We start from the raw sequence: 20,249 nt of genomic DNA, 5'->3' as shown, positions 1-20,249 counted from the left end.
GGACTGACCTCCTCCCCCATCCCCAAAGTTCCTTGGAGTCTTATCAAATTGTTCCCAAGGGAGAGCTACCAGCCTGGGGAAATTCCTCTAATGTAAGTAAAAAGGTAAAGAAATCCATGCAGATTTTACTCCATTAGTCCTTGTGACTATAGGGGGTGGGGCTCATCTGTTTCAAGGCCATTGAGCCAGTGCTGTCCGAGGACACTTCTGCAGTCATGTGGCCTACATGACATCACAGAGCGCTGTTACCATCCCTCCAAAGTGGTACCTATTTACCTACTTGCATTTGCATGCTTTCAAATTACTAGGTTGGTAGGAGCTAAGGCGAGGACGGGAGCTCACCCCATCACGTGATGCTCAGGTCTCGAACCTGGGCTGCTGGCTTTCCAGGTGACAAGCCCAGCATCTTAACCGCTGAGCCACCGCATTGTTGGGAGAACATAATAAAGTAACTAGCTTGAACTCTGCACTTGTAGGTCTGGTTGTTCACGCCTGACACACCATGTCCCTAAACAGCCCCACCTGGCAGCTCAACTGGAGTCAGGACCGAATGATGAGCAGACCCCAATCCTGCAAAGAATTCTCACTAAGCCAAGATGAGGTCTCAGCAGTCCTACTGGTGTGGCAGCTACACCAGACAGAGGAGATGTTTTCACTCTGACCTGTCTGGGAGTTAATGGTAGTGATGGGAGGGCGGAAGCGTTGTGCCCATGTTCCATGTGCCTATTACAGGTTTCGTCCAACCTTTCAGAACTTCCTGCCATGATTCTCCACCTTGGTGACTCCCGGGGTATGTATGTCGGCTGAAAGATGGGATTCCACCAACATCTGAAAATTAGCAGGCTGGGAACGACTGCATGTTCCAGGTGATCCCATAGGATGGAGGGGAGATGTCAAAAAAAAATCAAGATGGCAGCCGCAACTATGATAATTTTAACACGCAGTGCATACATGGCACATGTAAAAAACAGACGGGCCTTCACATCGTCATAGCTGCTATCTTGATTTTTTTTAACTTTTCCATGAATGCTCCCGATTACATTCACATACACACACACACACACACACACACACACACACACACACCACACGCACCTGGTCACATTCCTGTCTCTCTCATACCTCACAGGCACTTACACACACCATGCCAAATGCTCTGACATAAAGCATATGCGACATACAGTGGAAGCATGCAGATGTAGATACATTTCATAATGCATTTTGAGCCCAGCGGTTTATGCTCCTTAAAACTCCAGAATATCCAATATGCCTTTGGAAGCAGACCAAAATAATGTGGCATTTCTCTACTAACTCTTTTCTTTAAAAAAAAACCTTCCACTTTTTAGGTGTGATATTCTTGATGCCCATGTTCGTGAAACAGCCTATTGAAACAGGCTGCACTGAGAAAGCTGAACAGTCACTATTAAGCTATTTACGGTATTGCTTTTCCCAGATCCCCTATCCTTAGCCATACGCTCCCTGTTCCAGCAGCCTGTTTAAAAAAAAAAAGCCATGATAAAGATTCCTGTCCTTTTACAGTTAGAGCTGCAGCAGGAGCTGGGACTGATGCCCTCTGCTGGTTGAAAGTAGCAGGACTTGATTGCCATGTATTTGGGGGAGGCGGAGAAGGGTGGGGGAATGACACAACACAACAGAAGGGGGAAAACAACAGAAACTAGCTAAAAATAATAGTGGGGAGGAAGAGGCAGAAATCACGGAGACGGGCACACCAACACCTTACAAACCTAAGTAGCTATTCTGGGCTACGTCTCCAACAGTCCCGGGGACCCGTTCGCTGGTATCTGGCGTTTTATAGACCAACTGATCAGGGTCTGAGCTATCAATGTTTGTCACAAACAATATCCCTGCAAGGCCAATGGAAGGAGAGAGAGAGAGGAGAGAGAGAGATGGTTAGCGGTATGAGAAAGTCCGGCGCCCAGGCAGGGAACCACCACAGAGCATTGGGCAGGAGTCAGGAGATTTCCAGGGCTTGGGTTGTGCTCACACACTATGGCCCCAGTTACAACCCAGGGCACATATTGTTGCAGATCCTATTGTTCTGCTTCCCAGGTATAATTGCCCAGGTCCAAAGAACGCAATAGCAGCTTGTTACAAGTGAAATTTACTCTTCCAATCAAGACTGAGTTTGGGATAACGTTTATAGCCAGACTTTAATTCTACCCAGGTAGAATATTTTGCTTCCCCCCACCCCCCCAAGCACTCTGCCCTGTAATGGCCTGTCTGATTGCTCTGTAGTGTTTCGCCTGCTGGGCACAACCCCGTACCGAGGTAGCTGTGAGCTGGCAAGGGGATGAGCGAGGGGTCCTGGTCCTTTTCTCCCCCGGCTTCATACGGCCCATCGTCGTAGTGACTGAAATCCAAGACACTCAGCTCTGCCCGTATGGTCCCTGCCAAACCAAACCACCTGTTAATGATGAGCAGAGTGGGGGAGACATTGGAGAAAATGGCCAGTCTCACAGGATAGTAGGAAAACAAGAGTGTTGTTCAGATTTGCCCTTCTGTAGGGGTGACTGAAGAGGCCACGGCTGGTTATCAAATCTACAGGGAGGATCTGGGCAAAGGCTTAAAACGAGGTTGCCCTCTGGAATAATGCTGGGAGCAAAGAGCAGAAGACACAATGAGCATTTCCCAGGGACACCAAGCCTTAGATTTGCTTGTCACAAGCCCATTGGTTCCATCAAAGATCCTGGGGCTTAGCTTGTCTTTGCAGCAGCTGTGCTGTGGTAATTGTGCCCATGATCTGCTCTTTCTGGCACAGCAGAATACTCCTGCCAGTACTGGTCATGTTGGGCAGGTCAGATCCTCCAGAGGCAAAGCATTATATTTCAAAACCCTCCACACAATCCCTGTAAAATCGGAGGGCTAGGACAGTGACGGCTAACCTTTTTCTAAAAGTGTGCCAAAACAGTATGTGCGCGCACTATTGCACGCATGCACCCACCCACCTGTGCATGCACAAGCAACTCCCACGCATGTGCGCATGAACCCCGAGGGGGATTTTCACCCTCCCCAGGCTCCGGAGGCTTTCCTGAAGCCTGGGGAGGGCAAAAAGGGCCTCCCCCTGCGGGGAGCCAGAGGCGGCCAGTTTCATCCTCCCTAGACTTCAGGAAAGCCACTGGAGCCTGGGGAGGGCAAAAAACAGGCCCACGGGAAATGAACTTCCAGTTGACCCATTGGGCCTGTTTTTCGGCCTCTCTAGGCTCTAGAGGCTTCCTGGGGAGCCTGGGGAGGGTGAGAAACGACCCAACGACCCAATCAGAGCTGAGGACTGCCGTACCAGCAAATATGGCTCTGCGTGCCATAGGTTTGCCATCCCGGGGCTAGGAGATACACCCACCCAGTGCCATTCAGTATAGAAAATACATAAACCACCATCCACGCCCCCCTCGATGGGTGTCCTCTAAGTCACTTAGGAGGACATATTCCCAGATTCAGGTACCAACTGATGAGGGCATAAATGGTACCCACAGCCATCCTATTTGTTTGGGGAAGAATATCTGCAGCTTCAAATGGGGGGTACGGAATGACTGAGCTGCCTGCCAAGATGTGGTTGGGGCTACCTGACGTAATAATATTCTTTGTTGAAAGCAAAGGCTTACCCTTCCAGTTGTATGTGCCAGGTGCCCCAAACAGGATGTAATGCCTATCTGCAGTGAAGCCCGTGGCTATTCCCTGCTGGCAGTAGCCAAAGCGTTCGTGCCCCTGTTCGCGCCCTTGACAGAATTTCCACTCGCCACCATCCAGTTCATCGGCCACCTGCAGCCCTTCGCTGAGTACGTAACAACGGCCAATCACGTGCCTCGTCTCCAGAGACTCGTTCACACGGTTGCGTGCTTCATATAAGTGAGCGCAGGTCTGGGATTCATGGGAGGAGAAAAGAGACAGGGCAGAGAGGGTTAGAAAGTATGCGTGGCCTCTAGACTCTCTGCACATACATTGGTTGTAGAAGAAGGCATAGGAGAGCTCATGGACTTCCCTGGAATGTACCATTTCAGGCTATGGGTGGGGTTTGGGCCATAAGCCCCTCTTTTGCAGTGCCTAAGCACTGGGTAAGAGCTTTAATCAGGGTTTTAACCATCCTTTCTGAGGTAACTTTATGTAGAGGTAAGGAAGCTCCAAAGCAAGGCACAATAATTATCAAATAATAGTCCAAATGTGAATTACAGGTAAACAGATAACAGCGATAATTCCAAGACAAGATTTAAACATTTTGACAAGTTGACAATGCCTAACACTCGCTTTGAGATTGATTCAGCGATGAAAAAGCTAATGCTATTTTCATTGATTGATGGATGGATAGAAACACAAATAGAAAGCGCTAGAAAATTGCATTTTCTTTTCCTGCAATTGCTCAGGCGGCCCAAAGTATCACATACACCTTAGCCCACACATCATGACTAGAGTGGTGTGTACTGTATATTCAGACCCACTTCATGGACATCACTGGTGAAATACGTGCGACAAATTTGTCACTTTGTGAATGGATTTAAACATGAATAAAAATGATATGCATTATTTCCTGGAAGGTACCACTTCAGGCTATGAATGGGAGGTATGCCACAAGCCAATGTCTTTCTAGGACTGTGGCAGATAAGTTAGAACTATACTTGAAAAATGTGCTCTATAATCCATGGATGCTCTATAAATTACCCTGCAATTGATGGAGTTGAAAGCTGAAGTCTATAAGTCAGGCCTTGTTCACCACTGAAGTTCAAAGGATGCATTTCTCACCACAGAGGAGGCATCCCAAACTTTTATGTAGAAAAAAATAATCCAAACAGGGTTTGGGAAGAGTATCTTTGGTTTTCACTGCGTTTTATGGTTTGTTCTGAGCAATGGTGAAATTCAATTTTTTTTACTACCAGTTCTGTGGGCGTGGCTTGGTGGGCGTGGCAGGGAAAGAATACTGCAAAATCCTCATTCCCTTCCCACTCCTGGGGCCAGCCAGAGGTGGCATTTGCCGGTTCTCCAAACTACTCAAAATTTCTGTTCCCGGTTCTCCAGAACCTGTCAGAACCTGCTGAATTTCACCCCTGGTTGTGAGCCACCTAGAGTCATTATATGGGATAGGCGGCCATATAAGTAAATAAATATATAAACCTAAGCATAAACAATAGTCCATGAAACTCCTTGGATGCCCTGATATACTGTATGAATTCTCCCTACTAATATTATTAAATCAGTGCAAAAGGAAGACCTGACAGCCACTTTCTATACGTAGTGAAGAATTTATTTATTTAATTTCAATAGCCATCCAAATTAACCAAGAATTATTGGCATAAGGATCTTTTATTACTATTCATCTAAACTGTCCCCCTCACAGTCAATATTCACGTGGGTAGTTATTTCAAATGAGTTGTAATTTCTTTGGACTCAAGCTTGACTTATCTATAACTTCATGGATTTTTTTTCCTGACAACAACCTAGACATGTTTTACCATTGTCATGTTGTATTTTTAAAAACCTCTCAATCTACCTTACAACCCTGGTTTTCCCTAATATTCTCTTTCAAATAATAACAGACCAATCCTGCTACACTTTTTAAAAATCAGCCAGATACATTACTCATATTCCAGCTTTCCCAGCATAATGTCCATGTAGTGTGTTGAAATCTTAGGTCCAAAAAGTTAGCCTGGTTAAAGATTCTTCGAAAATACCTCGACAGTATTAGGCTGGGAAAGGGTTTTCTTAGCATGTATTATTTTCAAGCATTTCTAGGAAGACAACACATCTTTATATTAGACCGCTTGAGTTGTACGAATGCTACCAAGTAGGCAGGTTTCTTTAACCTTCCCTGTGGACTCCAGTTTCAGCTATACAATTTTTTTCTGTAGGCAGGACACAGTGTTAGAATATGTTTACATGATTTTATTCAACAACAGTGTGAAAGGTGATTGCAGTGTAAAGGAGTTTCCTTTCACCCAGAATACTAAGCACAATTTTATTTCTGTGAACACAGCAAAGAACAGCTTTCTTTCTAATTTTATCTTCCCCAACTTCACTCTTCACCAATCCAACCCATTTGAAATCTAAGCTCTTTGGGTTTCTCCATTTCCCCCAATCCACGTCTCTATCCTCATAGCTGAACATGCTGCCTCCTCATAAACTCAGATTTATGCAATTTAGCTATGCTAGGCTGGACCCTGTTAGGTTACTTGGCCAGAACCAAAGAGGTTAAACAGAATGACCACCCACCCATCCAGTCATGGCCACTGACCACAATCTTTCCTCCGGGGCCTTGGCTGTTGACAGTGACACCCAGCCACTGGTTCTCCTTGCTCTCCTTCTTCAGGTCAACTGCAAAGTGGGAAAGAAATGGAGAGATATTAAGAAAGGAAGATTATTTCTTCAATGGTGGCGCAGTGGTTAGAGTGCAGTACTGCAGGCTACTTCTGCTGACTGCCGGCTGCCTGCAATTTGGCAATTCAAATCTCACCAGGCTCAAGGTTGACTCAGCCTTCCATCCTTCCGAGGTGGGTAAAATGAGGATCCAGATTGTTGGGGGCAATAGGCTGGCTCTATAAACTGCTTAGGGAGGGCTGTAAAAGCACTGTGAAGCGGTATATAAGTCTAAGTGCTATTGCTATTGTTTAATCCTTTGTTACTGGGGCACAGAGGACTTGATCTTTGCTTTATATCAGGGGTGTCAAACTTGAGCCGGATGTGTCCTGTGCTGGCCATGCCCACCCATTTTAGTGAAGGTGGGGGAGTCATGCTACATCACATGACGACATGAGTTTGACACCTCTGTTTCATATGATACAACAAATAGAAAAATGGCTAAGATACAGACAGATAGTGGTGTTAAAATGCTTTTTTAATCTGTGAGCTGACAAAAAAACCCATGATACTTTATTTGCCAAAATGGTCAAGGAGGGTAGTTTCCAATGACCAAAGAGGGCTATCTTGAGCAGCCAATAGGATCTAGACAGGTTTCTTCCTGACTATATCATCAATGAAGTGCGATATATTGCATCCCCAGCAAAAAGAGAGGAGGAAAATCTTAAATTTGGAAGAGGTGCCACGTTTAGGAAGACATGAGGATATATCCTTAGGCTAAAATTAAACTGATTAGGCAGCATTTTCCTTTAGTTCTTCCTTGGCAAAAAAAAATACACACACACACACACAGAGATACACACAGCACTACCCATTAAACAATCTCAATTTCTTGAATTGAAAGAAGCTGTGTGGCTCTGATTTGGATCACAGTTACAGAAATGGGGCTTTAACTCTCTTCTGTATCTAATTCCACCAAAGCTTTTACTAGATGGAGGAATATGTGTAAGTATCTGTTCTTCCATAAGTTCTAAGGACTTTAACAGGAGCAATTTTGACCATGTCTGCAGCATGGGATAAAAAGTTAATCTCCCTCCCAGCCTCTTTGCTCAACTTCAAGTTACAGCTGCACTTAAGACAACTGCAAAAACTCCCCTCTGTCACTACAGGGGAATGTGCCCATCTGGGAACATTTTTTAACAATACAATGAGAAATCAGAATGAGAAAGTAGGACAAGGTTCTATGCTGGAAAGGTGCCCAATCAGGACCAATCATCAGCTCCATGACCGTTCTTCATCCTTGCCTCATGAGTAACACAGGTCAGCAAGGAATTGCCCCCGAGAGCACATACTGAGTCTAATGCAGCTGAGCCTTTTCCTTTTAAAGAAATGCAAATTGCCAAGTTGCAATCACGTATTTTAACTATGCTTCCCAACAGAGGCATTTATGGGCAGAGATAAAGTCAAGAGGGCAGATGACAAAAGCAGTGTTGTCCTATACCAGTGATGGTGCACCTTTTTCTTACGGCATGCCAAAATTGCATGTGTGCGCACTATCAATGAAATCCTCCCCGCCCACTTGTGCATGCATGCATGACCTCCTCGTGCATGTGTGTGCGACCCCTCCCCAGGCCCCCGAGGGTTTTCTGAAGCCTGGGGAGGGCGAAAACGGCCTCCCCTGGAAGCCGGAAACTGATCATTTCCGAACTTCCAGTTGGCCCATTGGGGGTGTTTTTTCCTCTCCCCAGCCTCCGGAGGCTTTCCTAAAACCTGGGGAGGGCAGAAACGGCATCCCCTGGCCCTCCGGAAGGGCGGAAAAATTAGCTGGCCGGCACGCACATGCACACTGGAGCTGACGGCTGGCGTGCCAGCACATATGGCTCTGCGTGCCACCTGTGGCACTTGTGCCAAAGGTTCGGCATCACAATCCTATACTGTTGGGGAGTCAAACTGGCGGCCTGTAGGTCAGATGCGTCACACACAGACCACGCCCACTCCGGCTCCACAAAGGAAAAAAAACATCACGAAACGTCACGTGACGGCAATGTGATGCTGCGAGTTTGACACCCATTTCCTACTGTGATGCAAGTCCCACCCCTTTTCTACATGTGCCATGACTTCATACAAAAATGGTAGAGCTTGTATCATGATGATGAGGTCCTGCTTTTGTCATTTTGATAAAAGCTTTCAATCCTGCAAACAGCCATGTTCCCCACCATGATAATAGTCTCCTGATGTGCTGATCCCACCTTCCCAACACCAAGATTACAGGTGTCAAACTCACGATATCACAATGCCGTCACATGACATTTTGCAATTCCCCCCCCCCTTCACGGAGCTGGAGTGGGCATGGCCTGCACATGATGCATCCGTCCCGTAGGCCACCAGTTTGACACCCCTGACCTAGATAGATGGCCAAGGGAAGTGAAATCCAATACATTTAGAAGACACTAGCTGGCGAAGTGACTTACGTTTAACTAGCGGATGGCAACTGAGACCTTCTGCATGTTTAACATTTGATTATCATGTGTTTTGAGCCACAGGCCCTGCACTGACTGAAAAAAATTCTAGGCTTACCCCTTTAGTAAACGCAGCAGGAATCACAGATGGGTTTAGGGCAACTTGCCACAGCCAATTCGGCGTGACCATCTCCCCACGGCCAGCTCACCACAGGGTTGTCTTGCCAACCTGGGTAGCCTGCGATCAGAAAGGGACAACTTGCCATAGCCAACGTGCTGAGCCATTTCACTTCGGCCAACAGGGCAACTCGCTGCAGTCACGATAAATGTTATCTGCCACTGTTTCGTCAACATTATTTCCATGATTTCCAGTGTAAAATATTTGAGGTATCCCACATGCATTGTTCCACAGCAAGATCTCCCGTGGCGAGTTGCCATGCAGCAAGTTGGCCATGGAGATATGGCCGCAGCGAGTTAGCTACATGGCAAGTTATCCCATTCTGATTGCAGACAACCCAGATTCCGAACTGCCTCCAGTTTAAGCCTGATCCAAATCAGAGAAGGAAGGTTGCTATGTGGAAGGAAGAGTTCATTTTCACCTCCATTTAACCATTCTGTTCCATACCTCCCTCATCAATGGACACACGCTCGCAGTCCTTAGTTTCATAGGTCAAAGGACAGGCATATAAGCCACCGGTTCTTTGGGCCTGTTGATCGGGCAAAGCAGTAGCCTGTGGCGCTCCCACCAACAGCCTGAAAGAAATGGAGGAGAAAGTTAGAGGGACTGAAAGAAGATGGGAAGGAGCAAAGATGGGAGGTCATGTGAGCTCTTTACTGAGTCCTCTGCATCTGGACAGCTGTGGCACGCTAAGTGAAGCATTGGATTATTCAGTCAAGCCCTTCATCGAATGTGGGCTAGCACTTTGCAATCCTGCTGTCTCATAAAATGGTTTCATAAACCTCTTCTAATTTTGCCAAGTATCTTCTTCACGGTTTTATTCTTTGCATCTTGCATCCTATTACAATGGATTATTTTTAATAACGAAAAGCAGATAGTCAGTTGTATAAACAAACTAAAGTGTTGGTTTTTAAGAAGGAAAAAAAGTACTGCATAATGGAAAGAGATTAATGCAAAAAGAAGCATCAAATAAAAGGAGAAAATGGAAGACCAGAACTAAAGGAAAGCCAAGGATCTGCAGGATTGAAAGAAAATAAGGGAAAGGTTGAATTATGGTTCAAAGAAAAATGAGACGGATGGATAGATGATTTCTCCTTTTTGTTGTTCTGATTTGTTTTTCATTTCTCTCTCTCTTTTCTTTTTTTAGGTGGGTGAAATGAGTAGAAATCAGATAGGATAGAAAGAAAAAGCCTCTTAATAAAGGGTGACAGGACTGAAGCTAGAGCAAGTGATAGAGATAAGGGGGAATATTAGTGTATACATTTTTATATAATAAAATAAAAGTAACAACAAAAGAAAGCATGGAATAATTGAATAACCATTGATTGCCACCTAATGTAAAGGTGTATTATTATTAGATAAGCGTAAGTTGGTTGAATGTAATAATTATGATTTAACTATATCAGTTTTACTTGTATTAGAATGTATGACACCCAGGTACCACACTGTTCACGCATTGATTTGATATATTTGTAAAAAAATTAAATAAAAATAAAAAAAACTTGGGGGGGGGAAATGAATGGATGTACAGGAGGAAGAACTGAAATTATTATTGTGATGGATACAAAGATGTGAGAGAGGTAAATAAGGAGGGCTGAAATCACACTTGGGAAGCAGTTTTTTTTTTTGCTGAGTTGGCAAAAGCTGATGGTCTCCTTTCCCCTTCACGCTAAGCCGCTGCGACCTTGAGTATTCCCCCTTCTGACATTAATGTGCGTTCTGAAAAGATCAATTAGTTAAAGAGAGAATAAATCCTATCCTAGGCATTTTTGTCAGGAGCACATATGGGGGGGGGGGGGAGAAGGAGGCAATGGACAGCTGTGGGGGAAGGGGGGAGAGTGTTCATACTGTTTTGCCTGAAGCAGATGCAGGGCCCACTTCAGCTCCTGACCACATGTCACCTGTTCCTCCATCTCCACCACAGCTGTCCTTTCCCTCCAGCAACCAGGATTCCTAAGGAGGGGCATAATGTCACTTGGAACAGCCTGCCACAACCCATTTCATGCTTGCATTCCTGACCAAAACAGCTGTATTTTTGCCCACCCAAGGCAAAAGTTCACCCACAAAGTTAAAGAGTTCCCATGCTGAATCACATTCGCAGAATCCCTCTCTTTTCCAAACGATTACGTTTCGTGTTAGTGCTATTTATTTGTTCACGCAGGCTGGGTTCGCACATGTGTGCGAAGCCATAAACGACGTGGCAGGTTTGTTTGTGATTCAGCATCTTGCATGGATGCAGCCATTCAATAAAATATGGATAAGCTCCCCTTATTCCTGTTTGTATGTCACTCTTAAATGAGAAAAGGAGAAAATCAGAATGCTGCAGGACATAGATAGGAGTTAATTATTAACCTGAGTGCCAGCTGGGTCATCAGAATACGAGGGTTGATGGAGGCTGAAACTGCTGAAACAAAGTCAAAATCTTAGCCAACTCTAGAAGAACAAGAGCTTCATTGTCTTTCCATTCTCTTCTACATTTTCGCTCCCTTTTGGGTACACACAAAAATTAGGTTTAGGTGACTAATCTCTTTCTATTGTGAAGTTCAACCTGCTTGGCCCACTGCAGATGTTTAATCATCCCTCACCCCACCCTGAGTGAAAATGATAGCTTCCCAACCTCCTTTCCAGCAAGTGGGAGGATTTTAAAATGGCCACACCCCTTCTTTTACTAAGACATTGGCAATGCTGCAGCTGTTGCCACACAGGGATAAGTCAGTTCCCTAGGGAGTGGGTAATTCATACAGCCTGACACACTAAACCAGGGGTGTCAAACTCGATTTCATTGAGGGCTGCATCAGGGTTTGACCTCAGGGGGCCAGGGTGGGTGTGGCCTGCTCAATGTCACTCATGTCGTGGGCACCTGTGGCTGCCCACGGTGCCTCTGCCAGCAAAAACGGGCTCTGAGCTCCGTTTCAGGCTGCGACAGCCTCCTGCAACCCTCTGCCAGCTAAAATGAAGCTTGTGGAGGGCCGTATGCGTAAAATATCTTCATAAGTAAAATCTTCATAAGGAGCACTATTGCCCAGCAGCAGGTGACATAGGAATAGAGGAGATCATTGGACTTTGAGATCTGAAACAAAATCTCTCTTGTCCTTATTTCATACACATTTTAGAGAAGATGCAGGTATCTTTAGAACTACAGGAGTTTTGCAGAAGTCCCAAGGAGAAACAATAAAACCAACTGTAGCTTTCCCTGCACAATTATGCACGCACCACACAGAAGTGCCCACAAATCTCAGAAACATCTCAAATTTGTTCTCTGCAAAAAGAGCAAACCCACAGAACCCACCCACCCTCTCTCTCTCTCTCTCTCTCTCTCTCTCTCTCAACACATGGACATTCATATGGGTTCATTTCATTAGACTGGAGGTCACCGAATGAAATAGAAAATCATTGCAGGGGAGAAAAGGTTACGTTTCGAGAAGACCAGCATTGTAACTTTTCCAAACCATAGATTGGAAATTGGAAATATGGGTTCTTTACTTGGAGAAAAAAGGCAATTTGAAGAACTCATGGCATAACCTGAATCTGCATAGTAGTAACGTTGTTTCCATCTACCACCACTTCTATAATCCCTCAAAAGTTCATTGTCAAACCTGCCACCCTCCCAATGCTGAAAATACTGGGCAAAAGTCATTGCTTTCAGTTCAAGCCAGTGGTGGGATTCATCCAGTTTGCACCTATTCGGGAGAACTGGTTGTTAACTTTCTAAGCAGTAAGGAGAACTTGTTGTTGGAAGAAATCTAATTTTGGGTTCTTCCCACTTTACAGAGCTAATCCTGTAAGGAAGGCAGGAAGGAAACATTATGGTGTTGTTTCTAGCCTAATCTTTATTGCCCTGCTTACAGAAACTGCCTCTCCATTAACCCTTACTATATTGTAACAGCTAAGATGAAGCACCCATCAACGTATGTAACATTGAGTTGGCCATGCCCACCCAATCACATGACCACCGAGTTCCTTGGGGGGGGGGGTGTTGAAAGATGGCCATCAAGCCATCTTTCTCCCAGAAACCTGAAGTTCAGGAACCATGATGAGGCAGGAAGGGTTGCAACTGCAAAACTGGGCCATCCACAAAATCTACAGTGTCATGCATTTAAGAAAAAAAGAAACTAGTTTTACTGTAATTGAGCCAGAACTAAACTGGCTGAGTTCTCTCTTACAGCTGACTAGAAATCTAGAGCTGCGTTCAAACTGGTGCACTGTTCCCACATGCCTAAGTCCGGGGCAACCCTGAATGGTAAAGCACGTGACAGAAGACACATGGTTTACATACATTCATCCAGCATTAGGACAAATGCATGAAGTTGGGGTTTGCACTGTGATGTCATGATGTGCATTTCATCATTTTTGCATCCTTTCATACCTATGTTTGCGTGGAAATGTCTTTAAGCCGTCCAGGGTTACATAACCCAGATCTTCCTTTGTATCATACAATATTAATAGTTAGGTGTTGTGGCCCAGCAGGAGCCATTGCAGCTGCCACCAGACTCCGTGAGTGAGGGTCCCTATGAGTCGGCTCAGGAGGAGGCAGAGGACCCTGGACAGGGTTCCGACTCTGAGCAGGGATCGGAGAGTCTGGTCGGCCACCAGGAGGCGCCTGAGGCATGGAGCAGCAGTGAGAGCCAGAGGAGGGGGGCTCCAGATGCCATGCCTTGGAGCAGTGGGGAGGAGTCACGAGACAGTGAGTCAGAGCTGAACAGGGAGTTCCTGGACGCTCGTTATCGCCACGCCCATAGATGCAAGGAGCATGGGCGTAATTATCAGCGGTAAGGGCTCTCAGCTGCTGATCAGGAGACTCCTCTTCAGGCTATAAAAAGGGTTGACTGTGCATACGCCCTTTGCAACAGTCAACAAAGGACTCCTGCAAGAAGTCTTGGTCTTGAAACATAGCCAGCTGGATAGCTGCTTCCATGTCTTGTCATTGTGAGCTTTGTCGTGGTGGTTTACTGCCACGGAACTTTCTGTCTGTTTGTAAAATAAACCCTGTTCCCTTGTATTGTTCTGGAGCGTGTTCTGTGTGGACAAAGGAGGAAGGGGGGGGGTCAGAACAGTTAGGGATAGGAAGGACAGTCCGCTTAAACTTTGGTAAGTTACCTTGAGATGAAGAAAGGGAAGAACTCACAATATAGATCTGGAGCATGACGAAGTTACAATGGCACTGAAAAAAAGTGACTTATGACCATTTTTCACACTTACGACCGTTGCAGCATCCCCACAGTCATATGATTAAAATTCAGATGCTTGGCAACGGATTTATAATTATGACGATCATGACGGTTGCAATGTCCTGGGATCATGTGAGCCCCTTTTGTGACCCTTCTGACAAGCAAAGTCAATGGGGAAGCCACATTCACTTAACAACTATGACACTAGCTTAACAACTGCAATAATTCACTTAACAACTGTGGCAAGAAAGGTTATAAAACAGGGCAAAATTCACTTAACAAATGCTTCACTTAGCAACAGAAATGTTGGGCTCAATTGTGGTCATAAATTGAAGACTACCTGTACTGTCAAAATCACCTGGTAAGACATCTGAACGGATCGATCAAGGCTCCTCCTACAGGCCTTGAAGTATAATACAAATACTTCCCCACAACCCCTGAAAGCTTCCCACAGCCTTCTTTCAAATAAATGCATACAGATCTGTAACCTTAAATGTGCTTCTTCAAAAAACATAGCAGAGGAGAGGTAGCTGTTTTTTATATTTTATTAGTAATTATAAATTACTAATTTATACTGTTAATTATCAGGTAGCTTTTCAACCAACAAATTCCAGTTAACATTTCACACTGGTTTGCAAATTTAGATAAGATTCTGAGCCAAACCTTGCTTTGTGTCGCTCTCCCCCCCCTTTCTGACATATGGCCTTTCATAAGCCAGAAAACTAGGGGTGGGATTCATTTTTTTTACTACCGGTTCTGTGGGCGTGGCTTGTTGGGTATGGCTTGGTGGGGTCATGTGACTGAGTGGGCATGGCCAACTCTACATGAGTAACATCGAGCAGATGGGCAGGTCAGAGTGGTGAACGGCAACCACAGCGACTGGGCAGGCAGGAGCGGGGCCAGCCAGAGACTGTTACCAGTTCGGCAAACCAGGTCAAATTTTCTCTACTGGTTCGCCTGAACCGGTGCGAACTGGCTGAATACCACTTCTGCAGAAGACATTATCCAGGGACCAAGAGTTCTCTCTTTCACACAGATGGTAGGGTTTACACAAGCTTTTGAATAAAATATGAACTCAGAAATCTCCCTACAAAGCCCACCTCAATCCTGAATCAATTCAAATAACCTAAACACACAATATAACCCAACTTTACTTCTCATCTGTAAAAGGGAACTCTGCTTGCAAAAACCACTATTGGGACAATCAAGAATTGTCGTGTTCTGCAAGAACACTCTTAAATCTGGATAGCTAGTTAAGAATAATGCTCAAAAAACAGGTGAAAAAATCAGCCTAATTTTCTCGCACGACATCAAACTGTTTGCTTAATCAAAACCACATCAAGCCAAGAGATACAACAATCAAGTCACACTTTCAGGAAAGTTCAATGCAAAATGAGAAATTTCAAAGACACAGAAATATTCAGTATTAAATACACTTTCAGACAATTAACCAAAGGGAAACAAAAACAAATGTTTAGCTGAAATACTGATTTCCTGGAATAGAGGAAATCGCTAGAAGTCATGACAATGAAGTTATAAGAATTTAATGGAAAGTGTCTGGCTGCCAATTTCTTCACAGTGGAACACAATTCTCCCCCTTTCATAGACTTTGACAAACTGATTTCCCAGTAGACGCTTTCTCTGTTTCTTATGTGTCTCATGCTGATGGAGAAGGAATCGCCTCTTTTTAAAAATAGAAAAAGTTAAGGTGGAATTATCAGGTAGCTTTTCAACCAACAAATTCCAGTTAACATTTCACACTAGATAAAATTCAGTACACTAGTTAAATCTCAGCTAAATGCCAAAGGAAGGAAAAATCCAGATGTGCAGAGACATGGCCTTGTAGGAAAATATTCAAAAGCCATTACAAAAACAAGGGCAGAAGCAAACTCTGGGAAAGAAGATAGTATTAAGAAGAGATGCCAGCTGGATCTTCCCTGATTCAATTTATATGCTACTAAAACTCTCTGTCAACTCTGAAGCGAACCTGGCTGAAGCCATCTTGTGCTGCCATGAAGCCTGAGAGAGGGAAGGGAGGAGGGAAGTAGATAGCCCAGCTAACAGTCCAAACAAAACGTTTTCCTGTGGGAACCAAGGTCATCGTAACAGGTGGCTGCTGAAGGAGGAGAGGAGCCTGACAGCTATATTCATTGGACAATGTGACTGAGAGGGGGGAAGTTTTACTTTTTGAATTAGGTGAAAACCGCGGGAAACTTTAGAGTTGGTTTTCACCAGCTGTGCTGGTATGATGCATCCAATAAACAAGTTATTTGAGGAATCTACCTGCCTCAGAGTTCTGCTTTCAATGAGTGTGTTACTCTGAATGCTGATACTCTCCTTGTCATGACCTTTCAGTAGGTAAAAACTGTATGATAGGGCAACGATTTTTTAACTAAGGTACCTCAAATGGGCTAACTTACAGAATGTATCTAAAATCTAGGACCCATGACTCCTGAGATAATGAAATTTGGGGAAGTTGTGGCTGCTTCAGAGATACTGACAGCTGCTGTGCTTCTGCTATGGTTATGTCATCTTCATTTACAATGTTCCATAACAGTTTCCCAGCCAGTCTAAGAAACCCTTGCTCCTTCCCCCACCCAGCAGCAGCCACTTACCTGATTTCTAGGAAGGGAAGGGAAGCATTCTGATGTCCCTGCCATATTCCCACAAAGAAACTCAATGGGTAACCCAGCCAGAAGTTAGATGTTGCTTTCACTCCCATTGCTTTTTTGACCCAATGGGGAATGGGTTGTTTGGTAAGATACAAGAGGGAGGAAAGGTAAAACAAGCAGACTTACAGGTTCGGTTACTATAAACCAGTGGTGGGTTGCACGGGCGTACCAGAGCCAGCCCAGAATACCGGATACCGTTCCGTTCTGGTGCTCCGGAGGGCCCACCCACCCGCCCGAGTTCCTTACCAGAGTTTAAAGGCTTCTACGCTTCTGCACAGGCGCATGGCGCGTATAGCGCCTGTGCAACGCTCTGAGGAGCAGCTGGAGCATCATGGAGCGTTGCGGAGGCGCTTGAATTATGCACGTGCTGCGCATGCGCTGTACACCTCCATGAGGATACTCCCAGCCCGTTCCAACCGTACCAATTGGAACGGGATTTGCAACCCACCACTGCTATAAACTATCTCAATCAAGTATAAGTAGATCTTCCAGAGGAGTTGGTTTCTTGATCAAGTTTATCTCCCAGCACTGACAAGACAAGCTCAACAAATTCCCCATTCAATATTTTCTTGCAGGGAAAACAAAACAGAGAGATGTAAAATGTTTCCATCTCCTGAGCAAAGGCTATCTCCAAAAGCTTACATTTGAGCCACAAGCAGGCCTGAGTGCTTAAGAAAAGCTTATCAATGGAATCCAAAACATTGCCAACGCAGCAGAGTCTTCATAAATTGGGAGGAAGCAGAAATGGGCTTGAGTTTTCTTTAAAGCTGAGCTATGTAGTTGGACCATCTAAAAATGCCTTTCATTCCCCCCCCCCCAAAAGAAGGACAGAGGGACAGATTAGGTTTCACCAAAGGCTCAGATTCAATCCCTCCAAGTCAACTGGGGTGGATTCCAGGCTAAGTGACATCACCTTGTGTGACAGCACTGGAGTCCCACCACAGACCTCACCTACTGTTTTGTGGAAGAGGATATGGAGAGTCATCTTCACTAGTTTAACAAGACATGTTGCTGCTTCTAACATGTATCTTCTCCACCAAGGTCAGCTGGACAGCTCTGCCTTGAGTCTCCCAGCAGAATCTTGAGGACTCCAGCAGCTACTAGGGAAGGTTCTCCTCTCCTTTCTTACTGCATCTCCAGTTTCGGCCAGCTCCAGCTACCACTCTCAAATGACTTTCTAGCATCAAATTGGAAATCTGAAGTCAATTTTCCTCTCTGCTCCAATTCCCAATCTGGATTTGGCAGAGTTCTCAAGCACATTAAATGTTTGTTAAGCCCCAGGCGGTCCAGTGAGGAAAGATCAGGCAATCCTATCTGACTATTAACAATGTTAACAAAGGATAGTCAATAATCATTAGCTGGCAATGCCATGCAAGCAAAACATTACAATTTATAAAGAATTCTCTCCTGTCCCTACAATGGCTATCCTGAATTCTTCTTTGCTCGCTCACAGGAGCAGAGTTAAAGACAGCAAGGAACCCCAAAAATACACCTTCTGTTCAGAAATGCATGGCAAGGTGTGGATGTCAAATGACAGAAGAAAAATGCATGTTAATGGCAAGGCTGGATAAATAGAGTTAATAAATAGGTATTTGGAAAGCGTCACTGCAGGAGGCAGCAGCTAGCAGGCTTTGGGATCATCTAAAACAGACTGAGCAGGGTCTGTAGTAGGGAACCACCAAGAAAACAGCAGAGTAATTGAAAGAATATCCAAAGGAAGGCTACAAGTCATTTTGGCATTACTGCTAAAAATGTCCATGAAGTCATCATCCAGAATCCAGATGGGTATGAAGGAAATTGAGTTTATCTTGGAAATACACCAAATTTCCTATTTATTTAGAAATGGTTACATGAAGGGTTGAAATGCTCTGAAGTCTGTTACTGGTTCGCTTCGCTACCAGTTCATTTTGCACAGCTGATCACTACCCAAACCAGTAGTAAAAAAATGCTACCAGTTCGGCCGAACCGGTGATTCTGACGATCAGCTGTGCCGCACAATCGTTAGAACTACCGGTTTGCCCAAACTGGTAGCATTTTTTACTACCAGTTCAGGCAAACCAGTAGCATTTTTTAATACCGTTTCGGGCAAATCAGTTCGAACCAGTAGCAGTTCACCTCTAGTTACATGTCGACACAACTGTTTGATCGATAGTATTTTTAAAAAAATCTTCACACAACTGCATTCCTGGAGAAAGTACAAATTTGCCTGTTGCATTGTAAGGGATCCTACTACATAGCTGTTGGATTACACTGTTTCCTTGTCCCTCTTTATTGCCTTTTATGACTGCTTGAGCTATGGGTGTTTTACTTTTCCTGATTGGTTGGAGAAGGAAGTCCCTACCTCCAGCCAATCCTGGAGTTCTTGAAGCATTTTCTGCAAGGAATTCCTACTACTTCATCTTCACACTACACATCAGGGTTAGGGAAGAGGATAGTTAGCAGCAGGAAGGCTAGGCCATGGGGGAGAGTGGAAGAAAGAGGGGGCGGGTGGAAAGAGAAGGAGAGGGAGAGAGAGATGGTAAAAATAAACAGGAATTCACTCAAAATAACTCAGCACCCAGCATGTCCAAAAAAGGAGGAGGGCCAAAAATATTCATGCAAGATTGTGTATATATGTGCATGTTCCTCAGAGTATCATCAGTGACCGACCAAGGCAGGGGCACAAAGTGGCCATTACCGAAGCATTGAATAAGGTTTTTTTCTCCCAGGGAAGAGTGTATCCAAGATCCACACCAGATACTCCAAATACTTTTACCCATCTCAGAGTTCCCACATCTAGATTCTTTCTTTCCTTCCAGAAAAAATAAAATGAAATAATTAACATTGAGATCAATGTGTATATGTTATTCTTCCGCTTCTAAAAGAAGTCAACCCTACTTGAAGCCTATTGCCGAAAATATTAGTAGTAATTATAGTAATGATACTCAGACAGATTATGACGTGATGGTATCACAAAAAGCAGCACATTATCATAGTACACAATTTAAAGTGGATAATTACTCTTTCGATTTCTTACTTCAGGTGGCAAAACAGGGGATCTCTTCTGCCTAAGACTCTCCCCCCCTCCAATAACTGAACCCCACCATCCTCCTTTGAGTCTTGTCTAATTCTGGTAGCAACTATTTAAAAAGTACTGTCCTTCTCCAAAAGGTCACAAACGAGTGAACAAGACAGAATACAGGAGCCTCTGCTACAAATAACTGCTTGGTACAACAAGCACAAGGACAATCCAAAATAACCAGAGACACGATAAGAATTTTGAGTGCTTTTCTGCTCGGCTCTGGCTTCTGCAGGCACCACCTTCCCACTGAACAAGCGAGGCAGAATTGGAAAGCACTGTTTCGTCCTATTCCCAAAAGGTAAGGGGGGGGGGCGGGCGGCGTGGTTTAATCCCTGAATAGGGAGATTTACACTTGTTTCCCAGCTTGTTTCCAACCAAAGACAAATTCCTTGTGTGTCCAATCACACTTGG

General features: G+C 44.7%; 1 protein-coding gene across 4 annotated transcripts in view; it reads right to left on the bottom strand.

The window, feature by feature from the left end:
- Nucleotides 1-20,249, bottom strand: part of ITGA7 (integrin subunit alpha 7) — a 65,727-nt gene that overhangs the window by 31,317 nt on the left and 14,161 nt on the right. For 2 of the 4 annotated variants that reach the window (XM_081933157.1, XM_081933155.1), the window contains exons 2-5: nucleotides 9,385-9,512; nucleotides 6,239-6,318; nucleotides 3,621-3,876; nucleotides 2,286-2,408 (exon numbers count right to left, since the gene is read on the bottom strand). In XM_081933157.1, coding sequence (XP_081789283.1) covers nucleotides 2,286-2,408; nucleotides 3,621-3,876; nucleotides 6,239-6,318; nucleotides 9,385-9,512 — 587 coding nt within the window. Of the gene's footprint in view, nucleotides 1-1,745; nucleotides 1,866-2,285; nucleotides 2,409-3,620; nucleotides 3,877-6,216; nucleotides 6,319-9,384; nucleotides 9,513-20,249 lie in introns of those variants that run through there. The other 2 variants (XM_081933156.1, XM_081933158.1) reach the window with 2 other exon arrangements.

Source organism: Natrix helvetica (assembly GCF_964273705.1).
Source record: "Natrix helvetica genome assembly, chromosome: 1".
In the NCBI taxonomy this organism is placed as follows: Eukaryota; Metazoa; Chordata; class Lepidosauria; order Squamata; family Natricidae; genus Natrix; species Natrix helvetica.
Note: the sequence above shows the minus strand (reverse complement) of the source record. Positions and strands in the feature narration are given on the sequence as shown.